The following is a 21691-nucleotide window of genomic DNA, read 5'->3' as shown; positions in this document are numbered from 1 at the left end:
GAACATTCTCATTTTACAGTCTGCCAGAGTTGTTTTTTTAATGGATAAAGTTATGACAGTACACATTACCTCAGAAATGTATATATCACCAGAGAAAAAGGGGATTTGGGAGGTGTGAAATGAGTTCTGCAGCAAGTTTCCAGTTGCAAGTTTTGGTGTCTAGGATTCATGTCTAAAGGCCAACTGGAGCAATCTGATACTGAAGTGCTTCAGTGTGTCCCAGTGTTTGGAACTGCAGAACCAGCTCAGCATCTATTGACATGAAAAATAACGATAAAAAGCTTTGTGCGCTATTTTGAAAGCAGTCTAAGCATATAACTCCATGCACAGACTTGAAAATAATGGTTTCCTTAGCAGAGACAAGAAGATAACTTGGAGCTCTTGATTCTTTGTCTAGACGACACTGTGCAATGGGATGATATCTGGGCTAAAATTAAAGCCAGCCTAATGCAGCAGAAAGAGTATCCCTACGTTAGAACAAAGCACTGATCTAACTGATGTACAATGCTGTTGAATATCCAAATAAGCTTGGTTTTAACACTGCTTATACAGTCAGCTCATTTGTAGCTAACTTGAGTATCTCTTTGTCATCACACTGAATATTCCTACCTTAATCACTGGAGTGTTTATTTCCTAAGTGTAATAATCACGTTCTTGCAGCATTTTTACCCTAAGATTCTTTAAGGACTTTGCAAGTCCTGAACATACATATAGCTCTACCAAATGATGTAATACTATGTGGAAGGAAACGTGGTCACTAAGCTTATCTGAAATAAAGCCAATATAGGAGACTTCAGAAATCTTTATTAAGTTAAAGTAGTACCTGTTTATTCTCATTAAATATATGACAGGTAAAAAAAATCAGCCACAGTAACTGCCAGTTAATTCTGAAGTGGATTGCTATACAATGTTTTTAATTATTCTATCATATTTCATATACATGTGTAATTAACCAGTGGCAGTGTTCTGTGTATCTGCTTTTGGCATGGCAAAATTGCCTACAGAAGATTTCTGAATAGATACAAGAAATAGTGAATAGCTTTTGTCTCGAAAAATTAGAAAGCTTGATTGTAATTGTGCAGAATTTGTGTGGATGGTACCTGAAATAGTGACGTACTGACCAAAAACTCAACTGATATTTGTTTATAATAAATATAGAGTTTATTTTGGTAAATTTTTTAGACAGAAAAATTTATGATTCAGTCTCTGTATCCTGATTCTGCGCTAGACAGAATCAACATCAGTATTTGTTGCTGTCCTTCATTTTATTTTTATTGTTTAGCAGCATATTTTGCTGCTTTATCACAGTTTTTAACCTTCAGCATCTTCAGGATTCTGGAGAATAATCAATACTGCATGGAATCTTTCTTGATAGTAGGAACTGTGAGTCAGCAACCCTTTAATTTTTTTAGTTGCAGCTATTGTTCCAGCAGCAAGCTTTACTGCTATTGTCCACTGTTTGTCCAGCTCACGTTTACTGGACTGTGGGAACGGATTAGGGTTTCATGGCTTTTTTTTCCTTCTTGCATAAACTCTTGATCAAAGACATTCCTTGGATGACAAAACACTGTATACTGTGTCACACAGTCCTGACCAGACTGCACGAACAGTAGTTTAAAAACACATGCCTACATTGTTCTCTAAACTGGCTTTTTTTTGCAATGTATGTGCAGACATTGAATTTTTGAGACCTCATTTACCTCCTTTAAAAAACACATACAGAAGTTATCGTTAATAAGGTCTTGACAGTTTCTGAACTACAATTAAAAAACAAATTACTATTTGAAACTAAGAATTGATATAATAGTATGTTGCTTTTAAGCAGAGCTAGAGGTTATGTCTGCAGTGTATTTCCTTTTTGAGGAGACCTTGCTCGTGGGGCAGTTAAAGTGCACTGTAAACCTAAAGCCACGTGGACTTATGGCATCATGTTATGCGTCGTATCTAGAACACCTGAGTAAGACAGAAAATGATTTGAGCACAATTTGGGAATTCATAACCCTGCTTCACCACAGGAACATTGTTAGAACCACATATTGAGAATCTGGCTCATTATAATTGTATGTCTTGCTCTTCTTTTAACTTCTCTTATGCAGTAAGATGAGGACAAACCTCAGAAAGATTCAGTAGCATCATTATTTCTCAAACTAATGAGAAAGAAACAAACTGGTGTTAGAGAAAAATGTGGACTTCTTCAAGGAGCTTTGACTTGTGATTTACATGAAAGATGGGGAAAGAGATCCCTGAAGGCACCTTAAGCAGGTTTACAGAGGGATTTACGAACATGAAGGGCTGTATTTAGGTGATTGGAAAGTTGTTTGAGGATGAGAGAACCCTTGTGTTTCCACAAACGTGAGGCTTTGCATGTACTTGTGTGAGTCTACAGCACTGTTGAGCACTACCATGCAGAAGTGAAGGCAGATGAACTCTTTCACTTATATTGGAAAGAGATTGTCCATAAGGGAGGAGTCTTTCAGATCCTTTGCAGTCCAAGGGTCTCTATGAAAAGAGAAATCTAGATTAGTATGTGGCTGGTAGACCTATTGTCTAAAAGGAACGTAGTGGTCATAGTGAGTAACTAAGAGTTACAAAAATACTGAGTCAAAAACAGGACATAAATGTATTATAAGAAATAATGTTTACTTTTGAGTAAATAATTGCTGATGCCTTCTAGAAATCTTGGGAAGATGTTATATCTGTGCCTATAAAAAGACTGTAGATGTATTTAACAATATACATTTGTTGAAGATTTGGTCTTCATACTTAAAAGTAGCCAGCAATCAAATGTAGAGAATTATGGCCTGCAGGTGTTTAAGAATCAAAAAAGCTTTCAAAAACCCTCTATTCAAATAATCTATAGTGATAAAATCTAATAAAAGGAGAAATAAAACATCAAAAAGCTTAATTGTCCGTTTCGGACGGTTTGCCATCAGAGTAGTGACTTAGGACACCAGGTCACTTGTTGAGTGCTGGCTCAGGTGAGTTGTTGTAATGCTCTAGTGGTGGTTTAGTGGTTATTAAATGATTTGCCCATCTCAGCCCCGCTCCTTGAAGACTGGTGCTAACGTTAGAAATAACATCCTTCTGGTGGATAATGTGTTAGCTGTCATAGGAGACCAAGCATTTATTGGAATATAGCTTGCAGATGGATTAAGACAAGTGTCACAGGGCGGTCAGGTGGGATGGATGAAATAACAAAACCACCCAACTCAGCAACATATAATCTAAAACTTACTTACTTAGCAGGTTGGGAATAGTGAGTGGATAGCAATTTCTGCTCTGTTATGCACATGCTACATGCACAGATCAAAGGCCTAGACCTTTAGCACATGGACCCAGGAGGACTCCTGCTCCAGTCAGTCAACACGTCAGGTCCTGGCTTGGAGCTTGGCCTGTGCATGGAACAATTCCTCCTTTGGTTCAGATCTCTTGATGATATTAGATAATCCGTACCTGGGGCTCTTTCTAGCCCCCAGGGGTTACCCTCTAAACCAGTTACTGCTTTATATATTTGCCAGCACAAGCACTCCCAGGCCATTCTCTCTGATTTGTATTTTTTTTTCCCATGTCTAAGGCCAGTTACTTGTGGGGAGGAGGTTCTTATTGCTCTCTGGTCACCCACCCCAAATGTGTTACCAAGTGTGAATTTAGCAACAGTTGCCTAATGAAGTTCTTATTTTGCTTCTTTGTTTTCCAGTTCATGCCAGATTAGTCAGAGCTGAGCAGATGTAGTCAAGGTCTCATTTGACTGGGCAGTTTTTGGCTTTCAGGTAGGCTTCACTCCTTGACAGACATGTTAGCAGGGAAGATTGTGCTGTGACTGTCCATTAGCATATCATTGTAATATAATGGGAAAACAATTTTCTACTGCAGTCTTCACGTCAATGGACAGACTGGTATTCTTGTTTTGAGATGGATTGCTATGTAGGGTTTTTTTCATCTGAAATTTCATCAAGAATGTTTTTATAAATAACATAAACCATAATTAAAATTGAGAGATGAAATCCACACAGATGGATTATTTTTTCCCTTCTGTATAAGAGGGAAGACCTCTAGCAGCCACTAAACACAGCCTCTACTGTCCAGAGAGGCAACTTGAGACAAGTAAAAAGCTGTTGTTCCATTGGTCTGTGTATGGTAGTGACTGCTCCTTAAGCCTGGGGCTATTCTGTGAAGGAATTGATGCTCTGAAGGTCACATTAAAAACAGCTTCAGGAGTTCAGTAGAGGGGGTGGTGTGTACTCCAGGAGCAGATCTGTTGCAGGAGCACCACCCACAGGGTGCTGGCATCAGCAGGGCACACACAGAGCAAAGGCACCTGTGTGCCTTATTCCCAGAGTACAGAGTCTTTCTCCAGTTCCCTCTTCAGGTAAAAGCCCTCAGGAAAATGATGGCTGTGTATACTTAGTGACCTCCCTGAAACAGGAGACTTCTCTATACATAGTCTTCACAGAGGCGAAACGTAGGACAGATCTAAGTAGCGTTCTGCAGATGCTAATAAGATCATCAAGAAATTATTTCCGTTTTCCCTCTTAAATGTCTATTGCATTAAAGAAACAAAAGGATAGCTTCTGCCTTGATCCTAAATTTCTCCTCCTTGACTCTAAAGAACAAAATCAGAAGTCTGGCAAGCTTCACGTTTTCAGTGTAATCCAGTTGATTAATTTGCAATCCCTTTTTCATTGTTTGATTGGAATAGTGTGGAACCTGGTCAAAAGCCAGATGGGAATCTATGTTTGCCATGTCAATGCAATTGCTATTATCAATTATATTTGTAGGATCGTAAAAATACCATGTTTGTCTGAGGAGATACATTTCCCATAAAATGATGCTGTCAGGAATTCATTAAAATGCCATCATTTATAGCTTTACTGCCTTTGTCCTGTTGTAGCTTTTCAATGACGTTGCCAGGAATTCTTTATTAGGGTATCTAGCCCACATGCCTGGGTCATTCCTATGACTCCTTTGAAATAATAGTTCCAAGCTTCACTTTCTCCTTTATCTTCTGGATTTTTCTATCACTTACATTCAAGTGTATTTGGCATTTTAAGTGGATTCTGAGTTTTTACATTTAACAGATTAATAAAGAGTATGTGAATTTAAGTGTTCATAAAAGGTCCAAGCTTGTCAATCCGTCTGAATTCAGCAGTGGAACTGAGCAGGTTTTTTGGAGGTTTTTCCATGTACATGTCTCAGTCTGATGTAAGAAAATACAGTATTTTTCCCTTTAATAAGCTACAGCATAGCCTAGCTGAACATGCATATTTTTTACAGCCTATAGTAAATTGTTTTTCTTGCTACATTCTTGTCTTTCTGCCCTTTGCAATGTGAGTAACACTGGCATAGTTTGCCCAACATTCAAATTTAGTAGTCTGCATTTAGAGATGACGTTTGAGAAGGAAAATATAAATAACATAGCTGACACTGTGGGCTTAAACCTACTAGCTTATAGAACAGATAGGAAACGCAAAACCTGCTTAACATGCTCAACAAAATGCATGTTTAAACTACTTGCTGAATCATTATTTATCAGCAAAAAGGTTTTTGTCCCAAATCAAGATTTCCTAAGTATGACTTCACTCAATTTTCAAACATTTAAAATCAGAAGGGTTAGCCATCTGATACAAAAGTGAGCCTTTTTTTTTTCCCCCCCTATGTCATCTTTAAAACATGCTGAAATTTTGAAGAAAACTGGTTAAAGATTGTGGAAAAAAATGAGTGGTTTTTGACTGAGTCCAGTTTAAGCTTTGGCTTGATCTGTATTTAAAGTCACAGTGAACCTAGTTCAGATCTCCATTCACTGCTATACAAATTTTCCTCGGTGACCTACCAGTGTAACTTGACCATCTTGAGGAGCTACTAATTTCTAATGGAAAACATTACAGATGATGCTATGTACTGATATTACTTTACCAGAGTTGCAGTTTTACAGTAGGCCACAGTTCAGGTTTGTCTGAGATGGCTGGGAAACTGTCAAGGTAATACAAGCTCAACTGGGATTCTTATGATGCAGATGGTTACTCATCTATTGGTAGCTACACTAAGACAAACTTACTTTGCGCTGGACTATGATTAACATGTTAGGGCTTATCTTAAGATTTTAATTTTTCATGTCCTTTCTGTACTTAACTGCATAGAATCAGCTGTAATGTGAAGTTTAGTCAATGGGAAACTCGGGAGGCAGACACTAGATTTCTAATTTGTGACAGGAGACAAGCGCTTGATATTTTATGCAATTTTTTTTTTTAAGGCAGAAATATTTTCATAGGCTTAACAGTCACATACATAGGTTAGAATCTTAATCATCTCCACTAAAAATAACCTGTTTTTGCTGTGTTCAGCTCTGGTAATTAATAGTGTGCATCCCCAGTTTGGAACACAGGTTATAGTTTTTATCACTTTATAATCATACCTAATTTTTGTCCCGTTCATTCTTTTTTATTGTATTTTTAGTAGACTTTTACATTTTTTCGGGTTTATTCCTTATCTTACTGATACAATAGTAAGATGTGAGCGTTGTGTATGAGGGGAAGGGACGGAAAAGGCAGCAGATTATCTGTCTTCTGCAAAGGTATTGGACACAAAACCTTACACAGATAAATAAATACAAACAAGCCTTCTGTACCATCCAGCACCTACTTTATTTACCTTTTTTGACAAGAACCACCAAATGGCATTTTACTGAGTATTACCTTAGATGTTTTGCTTCTTTAAAAATACACATTACTGTGACAGTCAGTCACCTACCCATTGCTAAAAATGCCTATGGCTTCCTAAAATAACAAAAGGTTTTCAATTGCAACCATTAAAAGTATGGAGAGTCAAAACCAGAAAATGTCATGTGGTTTACTTACTCCATCAGGTAGTTACTGCCATTCAGCATTCATGAAGGCAATTAAAAAAAAATGAAAACAAAACCCAACAAAACAACACAAGCAGACATTGGGTTTTACCAATTTTATTTCTAGACTTTAGTTTTTTTTTTTTTGCTGGAAACTTGTCTGTTACAGGTCTGTTGGTGAAAATGTGCATTTCAGACCAGTGATGCCAATAAGTACAATATAAAAATGTACAAATCTGAATTGCTTGCTTACTACAGATTGTTATAATAATGTGACAAATAAAGCATCTCTGTTGGCACATGAACCCACTTATCTGGATTTGGCCTTTTAGTACATACAATATTTTAAAGAAATTTGCAGTACACACTGCCACTCAGTGTAACACATAATATAAACCAACAAGCACTAACTCAATAATCATGTTTGGTTCAGAGACACAGAGATGCCACAAACAGAAGTGTTTTATGAGGTAAGCAGTAAGAAATGTTCCTGAAATTTGGACAGAATGTATCCAGTCCTCCTGGGTCCTGCGACTGCTAGTAGCATTGTAATACTTTATTTATGCACTATGTAGGATCTCAACTGCATTTGCCTCAAAATGAGTTCTAATTCTCTTTTGGTTTAGCAGCATACAGGCAACAGCTAGATTATTCTTCAGCATACAACTCTGTTAGCTGGCTTATTTATGAGATTTACAGGCTTTTTTAATTAGCATTATGCTATAATTAAAAAAAAAAAAAAAAAAAAAAAAAAAACCCACCAAAACAAAAAACTAGTATATCATAACAGATTAAACACACAAAATACTTAAGAGTTCCAGAAGATAACCTATCATACCAAATGATGTGTCCCAGCTGATAGGAAACCACATCAGGCGGCATACAAAAGTTATATTATAATGCACCTTTCATATATCAATGTGGCTAATAACACAGCTTAAAACTACTATGATAATAAACCCCAGATCAGACAAAGAATCCAGCTTTATAAAATGCATAACAAAAAAACTGACATTACTTGATCTTCTGAAATGTCTGCTGTTTTTAAATTAATGCAACCTAGTTGCAAATCGCGAGACCCATTCAGAATAACGTTCGATGCATTTCCATTTGCAGTAGAACTATGAGGCACTGTGTACGAACATTAAAACCTGGTCTAGACACGGTTAACTGAAGTATGAGGTATTGTGAAACAGGAACCTTTTTGGAATAGAGCAGTAATCACATTAAGTAAAAATTGATCACATAAAAATCTACAAAAAAATGATGTCAATAATATAATTTTCTATGAGAAAATTAAAACCTATAACATGGCAGTATATGACATTGTATAACAAAAAAAAAAAAAAAACTGATCCACAAAATAGCAGCAAAACACAATGACAAAGATACAGAAAAGCAATGTTAATTTTTTTTTCAAACCATGCTGGGAATTTATCCATAGCAGCTCAATAAAAATGGAGCATCCACTCCTTTTCTTTTTTCTTTTTCTTTTTTGTTTTAAAATTTTTTTCTTTTTTCTGTTTTTTGTTGTTTTTTTGTTGTTTTGTTTTTTTACAATCAACACCTTAGCGGCAGTTTTCTCACATACATTTCACCATCACATTCTCCTCGAGCATCAACTTCAACAGCTATGTCCACGTCCCTTCAGCTACTTTCTAAAATAATAATAAAAAGATACATAGCCAAGATGTGCAAATTTTCTATTTGTAGCTAAATAAAAAAGTGGGGCATATACTGGAATAAGAACTTCTTTCAAGTAATCCAATTTTCATTATCTATTAACTATGGCGTTTTTTTCATGGTTAGACTGCTTTTGAAAATGTATAGGAAGGGGCCAAATAGACTGCTTTGTTTTGGGTTTGTTCTTTGAAGCGTGTCCTTTTTTCTTTAATAAGCTGTGTTAAAACTGCAACATCAAGGGTAGAAAGATTTTTTTTTTTTAAAAAAGGGGCGATTGCATTATTTTACAAATCATACTGGCCTTACGAACATCCTCTGCAATAAATATTCTTTTTAGCCTTAACTATAAATTATATATTTTAGTGTTTAAAAACCTTCAGTTGTAAAACATCTAGCGACAATCCTTAAACTATGTGTCCTATATGTGAACCTTTAAGGCCCCTAATTTATAAAGATGAGTTGGCACCAAAGGATTCTAAACTTCAACTTTTCTATAGAAAAGGATAGGAAGATATCCTGGCAATTTGTGAATGCAATTTCTCTCACTGGAACACAACCTTCGGAAAAAAAAAAAAATCACCTCTCCTCTAACACCATAGTTAAATGCACTTGCTTTGCAATTCCAAGTTTGCGAACAAGCACTTTATATATTTCCAAACCATTCCATTAAAAAAAAATTCCCACACAATAAAAGAATGTATTTCCTATATCTAATGGACTGAAAGTGCTTTGAATGGAATGGTTTTAGAATATTACAAACAAACAAAAAAAAGACTGAACTGTGGATTGAACCTGACCATAATTAGGCTGAATATCTGTGGGGTCAGACCAGCATTTTTACACAGGTAACTACAAAAATATGAAGATTACAAAAATATAATATATTATGTCACTATTTCGGTTTCTCTTTATAATAGAGTATCGTATGAGTAGTACATTGGCCTTTCCCAACAATGCTAAGCTGGAACCCTACAAATGCCTTATGCACAGGCAATCCACAGGCACAAAAAAAAGATTAACATATAATAATGCTGCATCCTAACATACACTAACTTATGGGTTACGTTAACCATTTATAAGGTGAAGAGGATAAAAAAACCTAAGGAAATAAAATAAACATTTACAGATGAATTATAAAGTGACTAAATGCATAAGCAAGCAAGATACAGAAAAGCCTAGAACTGCGTTAAAGCTATGCTTTTTAAAGAAAAAGAATATTTCATTTACTATCTAAAAAAAAAAAAAAAAAAACCCTAACCCTCTTCTACTTTAAAAATGGTTGGTTGGTTTGTTTTATATGTAAGAAATCAAATCTAATACCTCCCCTGGAGACATTTTGTGTGTTAATGCCTATTTTTACAACATACAGACAAGAACACTTTAATATAAAAACTAGTTGATTATTATTGTATAAAATCCTCTATTTTTGTAGCACAAACCCCTGGGGGTAATGCAAATACTATTTTTTTCTTTTTTTAAGACAGTTTTTGGGGTATTTTTTGTTTATTTGTTTGTTTGAAGTCACAGATGGAAGGGAGACAGAGCAAGAAAAAAAATATAACAAGACTGGTTTTCCCTTCTGGTATAAAAATGTCCTGGAGAAAAGGGTTTCTGGGGGGGAGATCCTGATGCTGATTCCTTCTCAGATGCCCTTTCTTTGCTTTTCTCGCCAAGCAAACCCATTAGAAGAAGTCCTCTTAAATGTTCACATCTCGCACATCAGTAGGTGTGCAGGAAAGGTCTGCTTCATCCTCTACAGTCTTTGTTTCTGAAGATACATTGTGCTGCTGTGCCTGACGTAGACTGGATTCAAGGAGGGATTCAATCTGTTCTTGGCAGGCTCGTAAACAATCCTAGAGAAGATTAAATGGAAGGAGAAAAAGACCCAGAGTCGTTTAGAAAATCAGTAAGATCACAGACCAAATACCATTTCTTGAAAAAGCAAGAGAAACATAATCAGGTTATTTGGGAGGGCAGCAGACTGAAAGGAGTGTGTGAAGAACAGGAGGAACAAACACTAAATGGTGAAAAGGACTGGACGAGCCACCCCATTTCCTGCAGGATACCAGTCTGGATCCAGACTTCAGCAGGTAACTCTTGCCATCTTCTGCTTAATGGCCTAGGCGAGCATCTCCACACATGGTCCTCTGGACAAGCCATGACTGATGTTTTATTACTAGTCTCAGCCCATAGGTCTACAGCTGAATGTGATGGACACTCTACTACAATTTGGAGACATGTAGTAACTAACCTGGGCAGGAACTTGACACAGTAAAATGCCATAGCTTGCACTACTACTTTTCTGCCTGTGCTGTTAACAGTTACCTCAGCAGGTCTGTAAAAGTCCATTCATACTGTCTTTTACCTCACTGTACTTTATACCTTTTGAAAAAATAGGAACAGTCGGACTGGACAGCAGTGTCAATCAATCAAAAGTGAGTGGAGGTGCAAAGACATGAAACTGGGCTTTACCACAGTACAGTATACTAGAAGTGATGGTCACAAACAGTGATTTTCCCAGGCTGAGTGTACATTTAGATATCTGTGCCCAGTGTTACCTGCCAACTGCTGCTATGTGCAGCAGTGGGCAGCTCAAGAGATAACTGATTTCTATCTCAGAAAACATCTGAACAGAAGAATGTACCAGACTGACCCCAAAATGGAGAAATCGTTCAGAAGCACCACTACACACCTTCATAACCACGCATTACAAAGTGCTGCCAAGCTTTTAGTCTGCTGCTGTATTCACCTTGGAATCTCAGTCAGGGTGAGATCTTTCCCTTGCTTCAGAAGCGTTTTCTCAGAGCTGAATGCACACACAATCCTAATGAGTGTTCAGGAGGGTGCAAGGGCCTCGCTGCTTGCATGGACTTTGGTGTGCATTAAAAGCATAAAGCACCAAACCATACCATGTCTAGATATATCCAATTCCACTTATCAATCCACAGCAGTTAGAACCAGAGAAGGCCTGTTAGCTCAACCTGTCCAACTTCCTGCAAGTTATGGTTGTGTTCTTCAGAGCCACATACATCCATTGCAGTGACACAGAAATGGTGCCTTAAATAGGCAAAACAATCACAGGACATTTGGCCAAAATCCTTCCAGTGCGCTGTTTACTCATATCTTTATAACAAACATCGTAAGCTTTTTCCCAACATATTTAACTCTGTGTATTAAGGACTTTGAAGTTTCCTTTCAGTATTGCCTTTTCTGATTTAACCTATGACATGTGTTAGCCCTTGCGGTGAACCCAGTCTTCCATGATAAATTGCCGTCAAAAGTGTTAGGATGTGCATGACTGAGAATGAATGTTGTTTTCCTGAGAGGGTGACCTGCCTGCTGTTTTCTTTATTTCCCAGTTTCAATTCTGCCTTCATTCAGAGGCTTCTTGTGTGATCTACCAGCTTTTCACTGATTCCACTACCACAAGAATCTCCTCTGCCACCAATAAGGGCACATGGCATTTGGGGTAAAATAAGATTAGAAACCCAAGCAAACAATTCTCTGCAAGTCCTTTCTGAGAGAGAGGGAGGTTAATCCTACCTCTAAGCAGATCAGACCATCAGTTACAGCTCACTGAAAACACATAACCTATGACCTTTTCTGGTTTAAACCCTAGTGTAATATTTCCTCTTGACAGAGACACACAGCGTTTTAAATGACAAAAAAGAAACGCCTCATATCCTAAAGTCATCATGTCTTTGGCTCCTACATACTTCTGGCCTTCACAATAAGATCTCTATGAAGTCCTTTCACCCCTTCTCAAGCTATGACGGATCCATCCTGACTGTAAGGCTTCTACTTGTACGTCCTGTACCACATACCTCAGTCACACTTGGAACTGGATGTATGAAAGAGTAGTATGTGAAAATACAGGTTTAGGTATATTTAGTTTTACAAATCCAGGCACTTTTGAAGATAATTCTGTTTTAAAAGGGTAGCATGTTCAGTGTTCAAAACTGAAAGCCAATTTATTTTCAGAGCAAAACAGTTTTTTGGCGGGGCTGGGGGAGTTGATTGTTCAGTGGGGTTTGGTGGGGGTTCAGTGTTTGGGTTTTTTTAATCCTAACCATTTGTGTATGGCATGTTTGAGCTCTGAAAATTAAAACCATTCAAAAGAATTTCTATAAATATTCTTCTCCCTCCAGAGTCCAGTCATGAATAATTACATAGGACTATATAATTTAAAGGTAATTTTTGATCACATAATACTTTTTTTCCTGTGAGATTCTCCAAGTACAGCATGTTGTAACTGTATTTTTTAGAACATGATCTTTACAATGTTTTACAAACACACTGTGTCTTAAGCTACAGTTAGTGAATATATTTTTTTAACGTTTTAGGCATTTTTGTTCATTTCTTACTCAGATGACTATTAGATGAATAGTTTGTCTGCAGGAACGTATTAGCACTAGCAAAAGTAACTGCAAAATATAAAATCCACTGTGAACAACCTCACCAAAGCTTTTTTCATTCTCAACACTGAAAAGCAAATACAAAACTTGTGCATTACTCTGATAACTTCTCCCAACAACTTTTCTGCTTCACTACCCAAATTTTCAATGCCCACAGTTTGTTCAAGGTCATAAACCCTTCCTGGATTAATTAAGCTCCTCAGTGAAGAAAAAAAAAAAAAAAAAGACTTGCTAGTTTAACTGATGTGGTCAAATACCTTTAACACACACAGTAGACATGATCAGACTCCAGGGTCAGATACGAAAGGAAACAAACAACAACAAAAAAGAAACTGCTTGGAAATCCTTTGTTACTGCCTGACCCATTCTGGATAACAAGCACATGTCTGAAGGTGCCTCTGAGTAGGGGCAGGCAGGAGACGAATTCCAATGTACTAACAGACAGCATGGAAACCCAATCTAATCTAGTTTAGCGAATTTCTGGCCTGGAAATGAATGTCAGGTAAAATTCAATCTGTTTGGATGATGGGGTCAAGAATAGAATGATGGAAGACAGCCCAAGACTTCTAATTGTGATTATCTGACTTCTAATTACCCCTGATCAAAGGCAAAATGGGAAATTGGATTCCTACCAACGTAAACATGAACCATAAAGGAATTCCAATCAGGTGATATTCATTTTACTTTAGATTCAGCTTCCTTTGAGACTAAAGGTAAAAAAGTGTAATTATATAACCTGAAATCCAACAGACCAGTTGCTCTAGCTAATAGATAATCAGGGAGAATGTTAGCCATGTTATGATGCCCGCTCTTAATATTTCAAGACAATCCAATATAAAGTGTATTCAATTGTGCAGTCTGACTGGGGGAACCATCACTATGGAGTTACAAACTTCATATAAGATACAGAAACAGCATTCAAAACCATGATTTACATGGGCACATCTTACGGGAAATGTCTCTGTGCAGGGGATCATGCTATGTATGAAACCAAGCAATTTTCTCTACTCAGAGCAACAGTAGTGGATGATGCTATTCCCTTATTCCATTACAAACACAACAGGATATGTATACATACATACATATAATTTTATGATGCTTATTTTCTGTAGCAACCTATACCAAAACCTTACTTCTAACTCTAGCTGCTCTAACACATACATTTAGCAATGAAAGCTGGAGAGTTAACTTCCTCTTAAAGCTGGTAATTTCAGTTCAGGTCATACAGATTGTGGCCTTGCGATGACTCTGCACAATAAAAAATAAGCAAGAATTCTCCTTGCTAAAACTACTTTTTCTTTTAAAAGAGCTCTGTCATCAACTAAGTCAAGTCACATAAGGACATACGGTTGTTCTCCAAGATGTGAGAGAATCTACTTCAATGTTCTGTATCAGGAGTGATTAAATAATGTTTGAATCAAGATACTGACGTAACAGATAGCAAGCCTAGAATTTTTCCTCAGTACCTGCTTCAAATATCTTGCACTGGATAGTTGCCAACCATACACCAAAATATCTACACTGTTTACAAACTGACTAAAAGCATTACACATACATACCAAACTGAGCAGCATTTTACTTCAGCATTTGAAGTTCTTATAGTATTTAACATATCAGCTCTTTAGCTGCAGTAATATATAAATGGCAAAAATAACGTGTGCAATACTGAGGTGTTGTTAAGGTGATCAAAATAGTAAGCTGAGATATCTGTCAGGAATTGTTTCACATAGTCTATCAAAAGTAAAATACTTTTGTGAATAATTAATTATGATGCATTCATCTTTCCAGACATCACTCAATCCTGTCAATAAAGTCCAATTATACAAACCTAGTTTTGCAGTGTCTGGACTAGTATGGTTCTCTATGTATTTAAATTATTAACATGTAAAACAATTTAACAGCATCTCAAAGATTCTACCGCTAACCACAGAGTTGTCTTTATTTGACTCATTGTCCAGCGCTTGGAGACCTCACAAGAACCTTTTTAAAGCATCTATTTATTGGTCTTCCACATTGTTACAAAACAAAGCTCAACTCTGCCCCAACTTCACACACCATTATGACATGGATCATTGACTTTAGGTCTTCCTTGTAGGCTCCCTTCCTGGCCCATTCACTCATGAAAGGTTTATTGCTCACTAGTTACTGATGTGCATCTCCTGGAAGCTGCAGGGCAAAATGGGAGTCCTGTGAGGACCATCTACCTTGTCAGAAAGTCGTGGGACAAGCATTTGTTCGGAAAAGGAATTGAATACCAGCTACTGTGCAGGTCTAGCACGTAATAAACCAAATTAGATCATTAGAACTCTTTTAAGAAGGGCTTTTTCACACCACTTGGCACAATAAAAGGCCTCAAGAATGGTCAAAGATAAGGTCAGAGATACCACGAGGTCTCAGTAACTATTTCCTCGTCTTATTTTCAAAGTTTTGTTTTACACAGACTCCCAGCTTAAATACCTACAACCAAACACAGCCTCTGCTATGTCCTAAATCGATGCAGTTTCCTTTGCTTTGTCAGATACGCCTCTCTAACAAACATTAGAGCTGAATGTGGCATTCCTATCAGTGCACTGCAGCAGCGTAATCACAGATTATTAATGGATATAATGACAGCTAAATAACTAGGACGGACACAAGAGAACACGTTCAAAAACCCCACTCTGAGGTTTGACTTTTATCAAGATTTACTGTCAGATTAGCTACTATGCAGTAAGAAGGCATTCATTCTTAAACTCTAAGGCAGGAGATCAACCGAGAGAAAGTCACTTACCGGATCACATTTGATAACTTGTGATAGGAAATGTGTGAGGCATTGATAGGAGAGGAAAGTGTTAGTGTTCCCCAGATGCAGGCCTTGCACAGCTGCTACCACACTGCCAGCTGCGATCATGGAAGGTGGGTTTGAAATAAATTTAATATCTGTATGAAGAAAGGAGAGAAAAAAAAAAAAAAAAAGACTGAAACGATTGCTTTAGGAGAAGCCTGCCCATACACATACACTCTTCTACCAGCATGGATTCAGCTGCCAACTGTAGGGAAAAGCGTGAGCAGAACGGTGCCTCCTGCTCCACACTCTTACAGGTCCAAACCTGTAAAGACTTATCCACATGAGCAACTGTACTTCAGTGAGTAGCCCTTCCTAGCACTAAGCCTGGGAGACCATTCATCACTTCGAGGTATTTTTATCATAAGCAGGGCCCCCCATTCTTCAAATGTTAAAATACTTGCCACTGTGAATAATAAATAATAAAGTGAATAATGCCACTGGGGTCAATGGCACTATACATCTGAGAAAACCTGTGCGCATTCTTAAGCGTTTCGCATGATCAGATCCTAGGTGCACTCTAATAAGGAGTCCTCAGGCCCTTTAAAGCAGAAACCTTTGCACTGACATTCAAAGGAATATAGCTTTAATGAACAACAACATCAACAAAAAGAAAGAAAGAGAAAGACTGCTTAACCCTGTCAGGAGGCAGATAATCCATATTTAAATTAAGGTTTCATCTTAAAAATGCTTTGTCTCAACCTAGTCTCTTGTCAGTGGCTGCCATCCATCCTGGCAACAGGGATTTAATGTAAATGTGGCATAACTAAGTGACGGGGGTCCCAAGAATTGGCGGACAATCAGTTACATTCTGATGTGACACCATGCTGACAAGAGGCTGGGCCCCCTTCCAGACTGCATTGCTGTAGGTCTCTCCACAAAGCCACTCCCATGATTCCTTAAGGGGCTATCTCTGCCATTTAGCATGGTTTGTTTTTTTGTTTTGTTGGGTTTTTTTTAATAATAATCATCCACATTTTAATGCCAAGACTCTTCTCTGCTGAACAGGAATGCATTTGATCCGTGTCAGTGTACACCTTGGAGGAGAATCAGAAACAAAGGAAGTAAGTGGCACAAGTAAACGTCTAATTTTGTGAGGAAGAAAGGGAAATGCCACATTATACACAAGAACCTGAGATACATTCCTTCAGCTTTTATCAGAATACAACTTCCTCTGGGTTGAAAAAATATAAACCATCTGTCAAACCCTTGAATGAAATCAAAGGAATGGACAGCTTAGAGGGCTCAGTGGAACAGTTTAAGTATTAAATCATGCATCTCCTTTATTATGATAAAATAACTTTTGTGTAAATGTTTTACCAGTGAAACTAAAGACTTTGGGACTCTATGAAAGTCCTCTCTCTGAATCTATTCATACACCTCTGACACTCCATTGTGGCCCTGGCCAATACCCACCTTCAAAGGGGCGTTTCGCCCAGCGTTCTATGAACCTTCAAAATTAAACTGATACGATGAATTGTGGCCAAACTTTTGTGATGCACTGCCAGTGAAAAGGCAAGCGTGATCTAAAGTCATCTCATTTATGATACCGTGCTTAAAATAAATACAGTTTATCCCCTTTTCCTAATCCGCCCATTTCCAGGCAGATAGAAGTACGCCCACCCTCTGGCAAGCTTCTGTCATTCCCCAAAATCAAAGTCGTCCAGACTGCTTATTGACACTATACACATGCCCAGGCCAGCGCCCTAACTGAAATACTGATACACAGTTGCAGGTAGACTTCAGAAATGAGGGATTTCAGTAGGTAAGCATGAATTCCACCAAGATTGGGTTGCTCAGAGGGGTATGGTGGCAGCACATTTGCGCCACTATTTACTGAGCTCCACAAACAGAACATGACCAAAATGTGTCACTGTAATGAGTCTGATCTGACAGGATCACGTTTGGGATTAATATTTGCGTTCTTCTTTTAAATGGCGCAGTAAACAAGAACATGAATTCATAGTCACACCCTCATTCTTTCCAAGGTGGAAAAGTGATAATGAAGTTTAAATGACCAGTTTGTGTCTGTCCCTATAACCACTCCAGACAAGCAGCATGGACTGCCTTTTTGTTGCAACTCAACAAGGAATTATTTGTGGCAGAGGCCACTAATTTCAGCATATTAATCAGGGGGCCCCTCTCGCCTGTAATTGGATGCCCCCAAGTGAAGAGTGTGGCATCATTGTCAGCCTCCATCGCCTCATCTTGCGCTATTGAGCGCTCAGGAACAAGGGGGCTTCGGTGAGATGAATTAGACCTGACACAGCCACAATGGGGTAGGGGGCCCCATCAATTGAAGCACACATCCCCAGTAGCCTATCTGAGACTTCATCCAAAAAGAATAAACAACTTCAGCGTTGTTAAAAAGAGAGAGAGAGAGAGAGAGAGGAGGGGGAGGAGAGAGAAGAATGCCAGCCACCCTGAAGGGAGGACAAAGCAGGCATATAGGCGCTGCAGTGCTTTAAAAAAAATTCCTAACAAGGCGAGTCACCCCTTTTCCTTTTTAAATGGAGCAGCAATTCCATCCGTCTGGAGAGCTGGGGGCTATGAATGAAAATCTTTTCATTGAGGCAAATCAAAACTGCGAACATAAATCACTTGCTGCAAGATGCAACAGGTTCCAACTGGTCACATACCTTGAGACTACCAATTTTATAAAGGCCAGAGAATAGGAGAATTGTAACACGCTTGTTTCAAAGGGGGATCTTTCTTTCTCCATCCGAGAGGAGGAAAGCAACAATAGTAATAACAATAATAATAATATAAAAGGAGCCTGGTATGTTTTGATAACCAGAGAAACATAATGAAATGCTGAAGCTCCAATATTTGTTGCTATTCATTGTTATGCTTGTATAGAGCTGCAGTTCTCCCTCAACACTGGTCTTAACTTGGGCCAAAAGAGGCCTGCTTCCTTTTGAGCTCTCCCTGCCTTGCTCGGCCATGCCAAAGCCCCATTCATTAAGCTCAATTATGTGTTAACTTCAAACAACCCCTGGTAATTTTTTTTTTTTTTTTTTTGCTTTTTCTCCCAAACCTACCACAGCACAAAGACATCCTTTGGTGAAAATGGATTTTTCAAAACTAAACCAAATCAAACAAATCCACTGCAACTAGCCAGACAACTGAAGAGGGAGCTTAGAAGGAATTCCCCTCAACTTCACCTTGCAGCGTAACCTTCTCTTTCTGGAGCAAACACATACACACTCATCTACAAACACTTCCACAGCCTTCACCTTGTTAAGCCAACTGGCGGAGACTTTATTTTCTAAGCAAGCATTATTTTGCCATCTCTTCTTAGGAGACCCTCCTTTACAGTAGAGGACACGGGCTGTACTTCAAGCAAAGGATATACTGCACTTGCCCCTGAGGCCACTTAAGCAAGTGTCAGTGTTTCCAGTGGACTTTGGATTGGGCCCCACAGCATCCAGGCAGCACAACGCGTTTGCAGTCCATCTAGGTTCATTTTGGCAAGGGGAAATACAACACAACCCAGCAACAGCAAAGCAAAGTCCAGATGCTGCTTAAGCCACATGTGATCTTCACTAGCCAACAAAGAAGTCATGAGGAAAGCGAGAGGTAGAGAAAATCCTGACATCCAAAAATAACAATAAAAATACAGAGCCTAGTGGCAGCCTTCCTGAGCGCTCTTTCCCCAGGCAATATTCCCAACTTCAGTAGGGAGCTGAAGAGGGCCCCAATTCTGGTGAGCTCAGCACTGGTTTTTTTAAAAGCTACGTAAAACTCCCAGAACATGGTTCTCATTTACTGATCCATTCTCCAGCTGTGGTGTGTAGCAGTGTTAAATAAAGGCTCTGGATGTGCTTCCTAAAAGAAACATAACAACACCGACAGTAGATCAAAGTACTGGACTCTTAGCAAGTCTCCAACCTTTGAACTACTCTTGTTTTCATCCCTCTCATTGCCAACACAACAACCTAGGTTAAACATCCCCATATCCAAAGGGGAGGCCGGGTAGCTGTTCTTTTTAGCTAACCAGTGGAGGAAGCTTCAAACTGAGCAAATCACGCATTCGGAGTCGCAGCAGCCTTAGCTGGTAGAATCTGGCATGGAGAGTTATGTCTGATTTTCCCAAAACGTTGCTGCAGGTAGTTTTAAGGCTGTTTGAAGGTTGTAGCGCTCCGAACACCAAGCATTATTCCAGGCAATCTAACTTACAAACTGCCCGTTATGCTGATGTTAGGCCCAAGATGAAGAGCAATGCCAGTGTTTATAAATTTCTCTTTTATGGCTTGGTCATTCTATCTTTAGGCCTTGCAGTGGACCGATTCTGTGAAATAAGATTTTTCTTCTGAGTGCCTGCAATCTCTCTTCAATCTTTTTATACCAAATCCATCTCTGGAAGATAAAACTACACAACATTAATTTGTGCCATTGACCATACACATCCCACCAAGGTTTTCAAGTGTGGATACCTCTCCTCAAGTACAAATGCAGGCTAGATCTCTTTATTTAGCACAACTGCTACTGAATATTAACATCTACTAAAGCACTGTATCTCCTTTACACTAAGTTTTTATCAGTGTGAACAGAATGTCTGGCATTCTGGCATTTACGTGCTACTGCAAAAGAACATTTGCTTTGGCTGCTTTTTCTTCCTTATTCTTTTGCCATTCCTTATTCTTTTGCCATTCCTGGACTGATCTCGCCACACTAAAAGAAAACGCGCTGAACACGTTTTGTTTAAACATAGTATCTTCCCTCTAGAACTTTTGTCCCTGCTCCTCCACTCTATCCTGCGGGAACAGTTAAGATTCTGGAGAACAGAGAGTCTTCTAAAACTATTTTTTTCCTCCCCACGTGTTAGGGTTCAGTGGGTAAAGCTGGTACACGTACAAATGCATACACACAGTCCACACGCAAACACAGAACTTCAAAGAACCAGCGCGCACGCACACACGGTGCCCTTGAAACCAAAGATCAGGCCTCTGCAAACCTGGCCTAGCGAACAGTCGGTGTCTTTGGAGGCCGGCCCTGCACATGGCTTCAGCACAGCACGTGGTCCGAAGGGTGCAGATGGCAGCAGCTCGGTCCTGTGCCAGGAAAGCCTCTGTGCCGCGTGGCCCTCCTTCAATCCACCAGCCACCGAGGAGGGGGGAAGAGGCAACTTGAAGAGGGAAGTTTTAAACCCCCCACGCAGAGCTATTCACAAGCAAAATCTCCCTCTGCCTTTAAAAACGGTCTTAAGAATGAATCCACACGGGGAGGGATTCCCCGCACGGGCAGTAAGCCTTTTTGCAGCCCCTGCATAAAACCAGGCGTACGGAGGTGAAGAAATCGTGCCACGCTGAGCTGCGACTCCACGGCTAAGCTACAAAGAGGGGGGTGCTTCTCCCTCCCTGACACCACCGCCTACTCGACTCGGAAGCAAAATATCTTCTGAAAAAACTTACCTCTGCAAAGTAATCCACCTTCTGCAAACAAGGGGCAATAACCGGGGCTTAAACTACCTCCCCGCAGCTCTGCGAGCTCGCTTTAGACCACAGCTACGGGAAGCTTTACAAGCCAGGGGGTAGGTGCGTGTCGGGGAGCAACACGCTTTTTGCTTTAACGTGCAGGGCTCATACCTGTAGCGCACAGAGCCACAAAAGTCTGAGCATGTTTACGGATGATCTGCTTGGTGTCCTCTGCCAGAGGCATTTTAGTAAGGAAATGTTCAATGAAATCGTGGGGGGTCATTGCAGCCAGATTCCATTTCAGCTTATTCACCAGAAGCAGCTCCATTTGCTGCAAAGACAAGAGGGAGGGAAGGGGGAAGAAGAGAAGAGGAAGGAGAAGAGGGAAAAATGTGGTTAGCTCCGCTCGCACGCGGTCGGACCAGCACTAGCCGCAGCTGGGCCGGTCCCTTCTCCCGGCCGAGCCCGCTCCCCGCGCTGGCGGCGGGGCGCAGGCAGTGTGCTCCCGGGC

At 39.3% G+C, this 21691-nt stretch overlaps 1 protein-coding gene and 2 long non-coding RNA genes across 3 annotated transcripts; 2 read left to right on the top strand and 1 right to left on the bottom strand.

Annotated features, from left to right (window-relative positions):
- Window positions 1–1820: 1820 nt before the first annotated feature.
- Window positions 1821–8196, top strand: LOC113481229. Its single transcript, XR_003398637.1, has 2 exons — window positions 1821–2978; window positions 3698–8196. It is a non-coding gene; the product is annotated as an uncharacterized LOC113481229 (long non-coding RNA).
- On the bottom strand, window positions 6943–21685 carry CCND1 (cyclin D1). The gene is made up of 3 exons (XM_026850675.1): window positions 21352–21685; window positions 15710–15858; window positions 6943–10377 (listed from the first exon to the last, which is right to left on the bottom strand). Exons 1-3 carry the CDS (start codon window positions 21506–21508, stop codon window positions 10222–10224), a joined length of 462 nt encoding a protein of 153 aa, XP_026706476.1. The 5' UTR covers window positions 21509–21685; the 3' UTR covers window positions 6943–10221.
- On the top strand, window positions 10393–20089 carry LOC113481228. The gene is made up of 3 exons (XR_003398636.1): window positions 10393–10614; window positions 16772–16827; window positions 18810–20089. It is a non-coding gene; the product is annotated as an uncharacterized LOC113481228 (long non-coding RNA).
- Window positions 21686–21691: the final 6 nt, after the last annotated feature.

The sequence above is a fragment of the Athene cunicularia genome (genome assembly GCF_003259725.1).
Source record: "Athene cunicularia isolate RWA chromosome 5 unlocalized genomic scaffold, athCun1 chr5_part3, whole genome shotgun sequence".
NCBI classification, from domain to species: domain Eukaryota; kingdom Metazoa; phylum Chordata; class Aves; order Strigiformes; family Strigidae; genus Athene; species Athene cunicularia.
Note: the sequence above shows the minus strand (reverse complement) of the source record. Positions and strands in the feature narration are given on the sequence as shown.

Bases quoted from the DNA above. Each gene is read 5' to 3' on its own strand.
- CCND1 (XM_026850675.1), bottom strand. From the start codon at position 21,508: ATGGAGCTGCTTCTGGTGAATAAGCTGAAATGGAATCTGGCTGCAATG. The intron at 15,859-21,351 runs GTATGAGCCCTG...TTCTTCATACAG, and splicing joins TGTGGCTCTGTGCGCTACAG to ATATTAAATTTATTTCAAAC. The intron at 10,378-15,709 runs GTAAGTGACTTT...AATCTTCTCTAG, and splicing joins AAGTTATCAAATGTGATCCG to GATTGTTTACGAGCCTGCCA.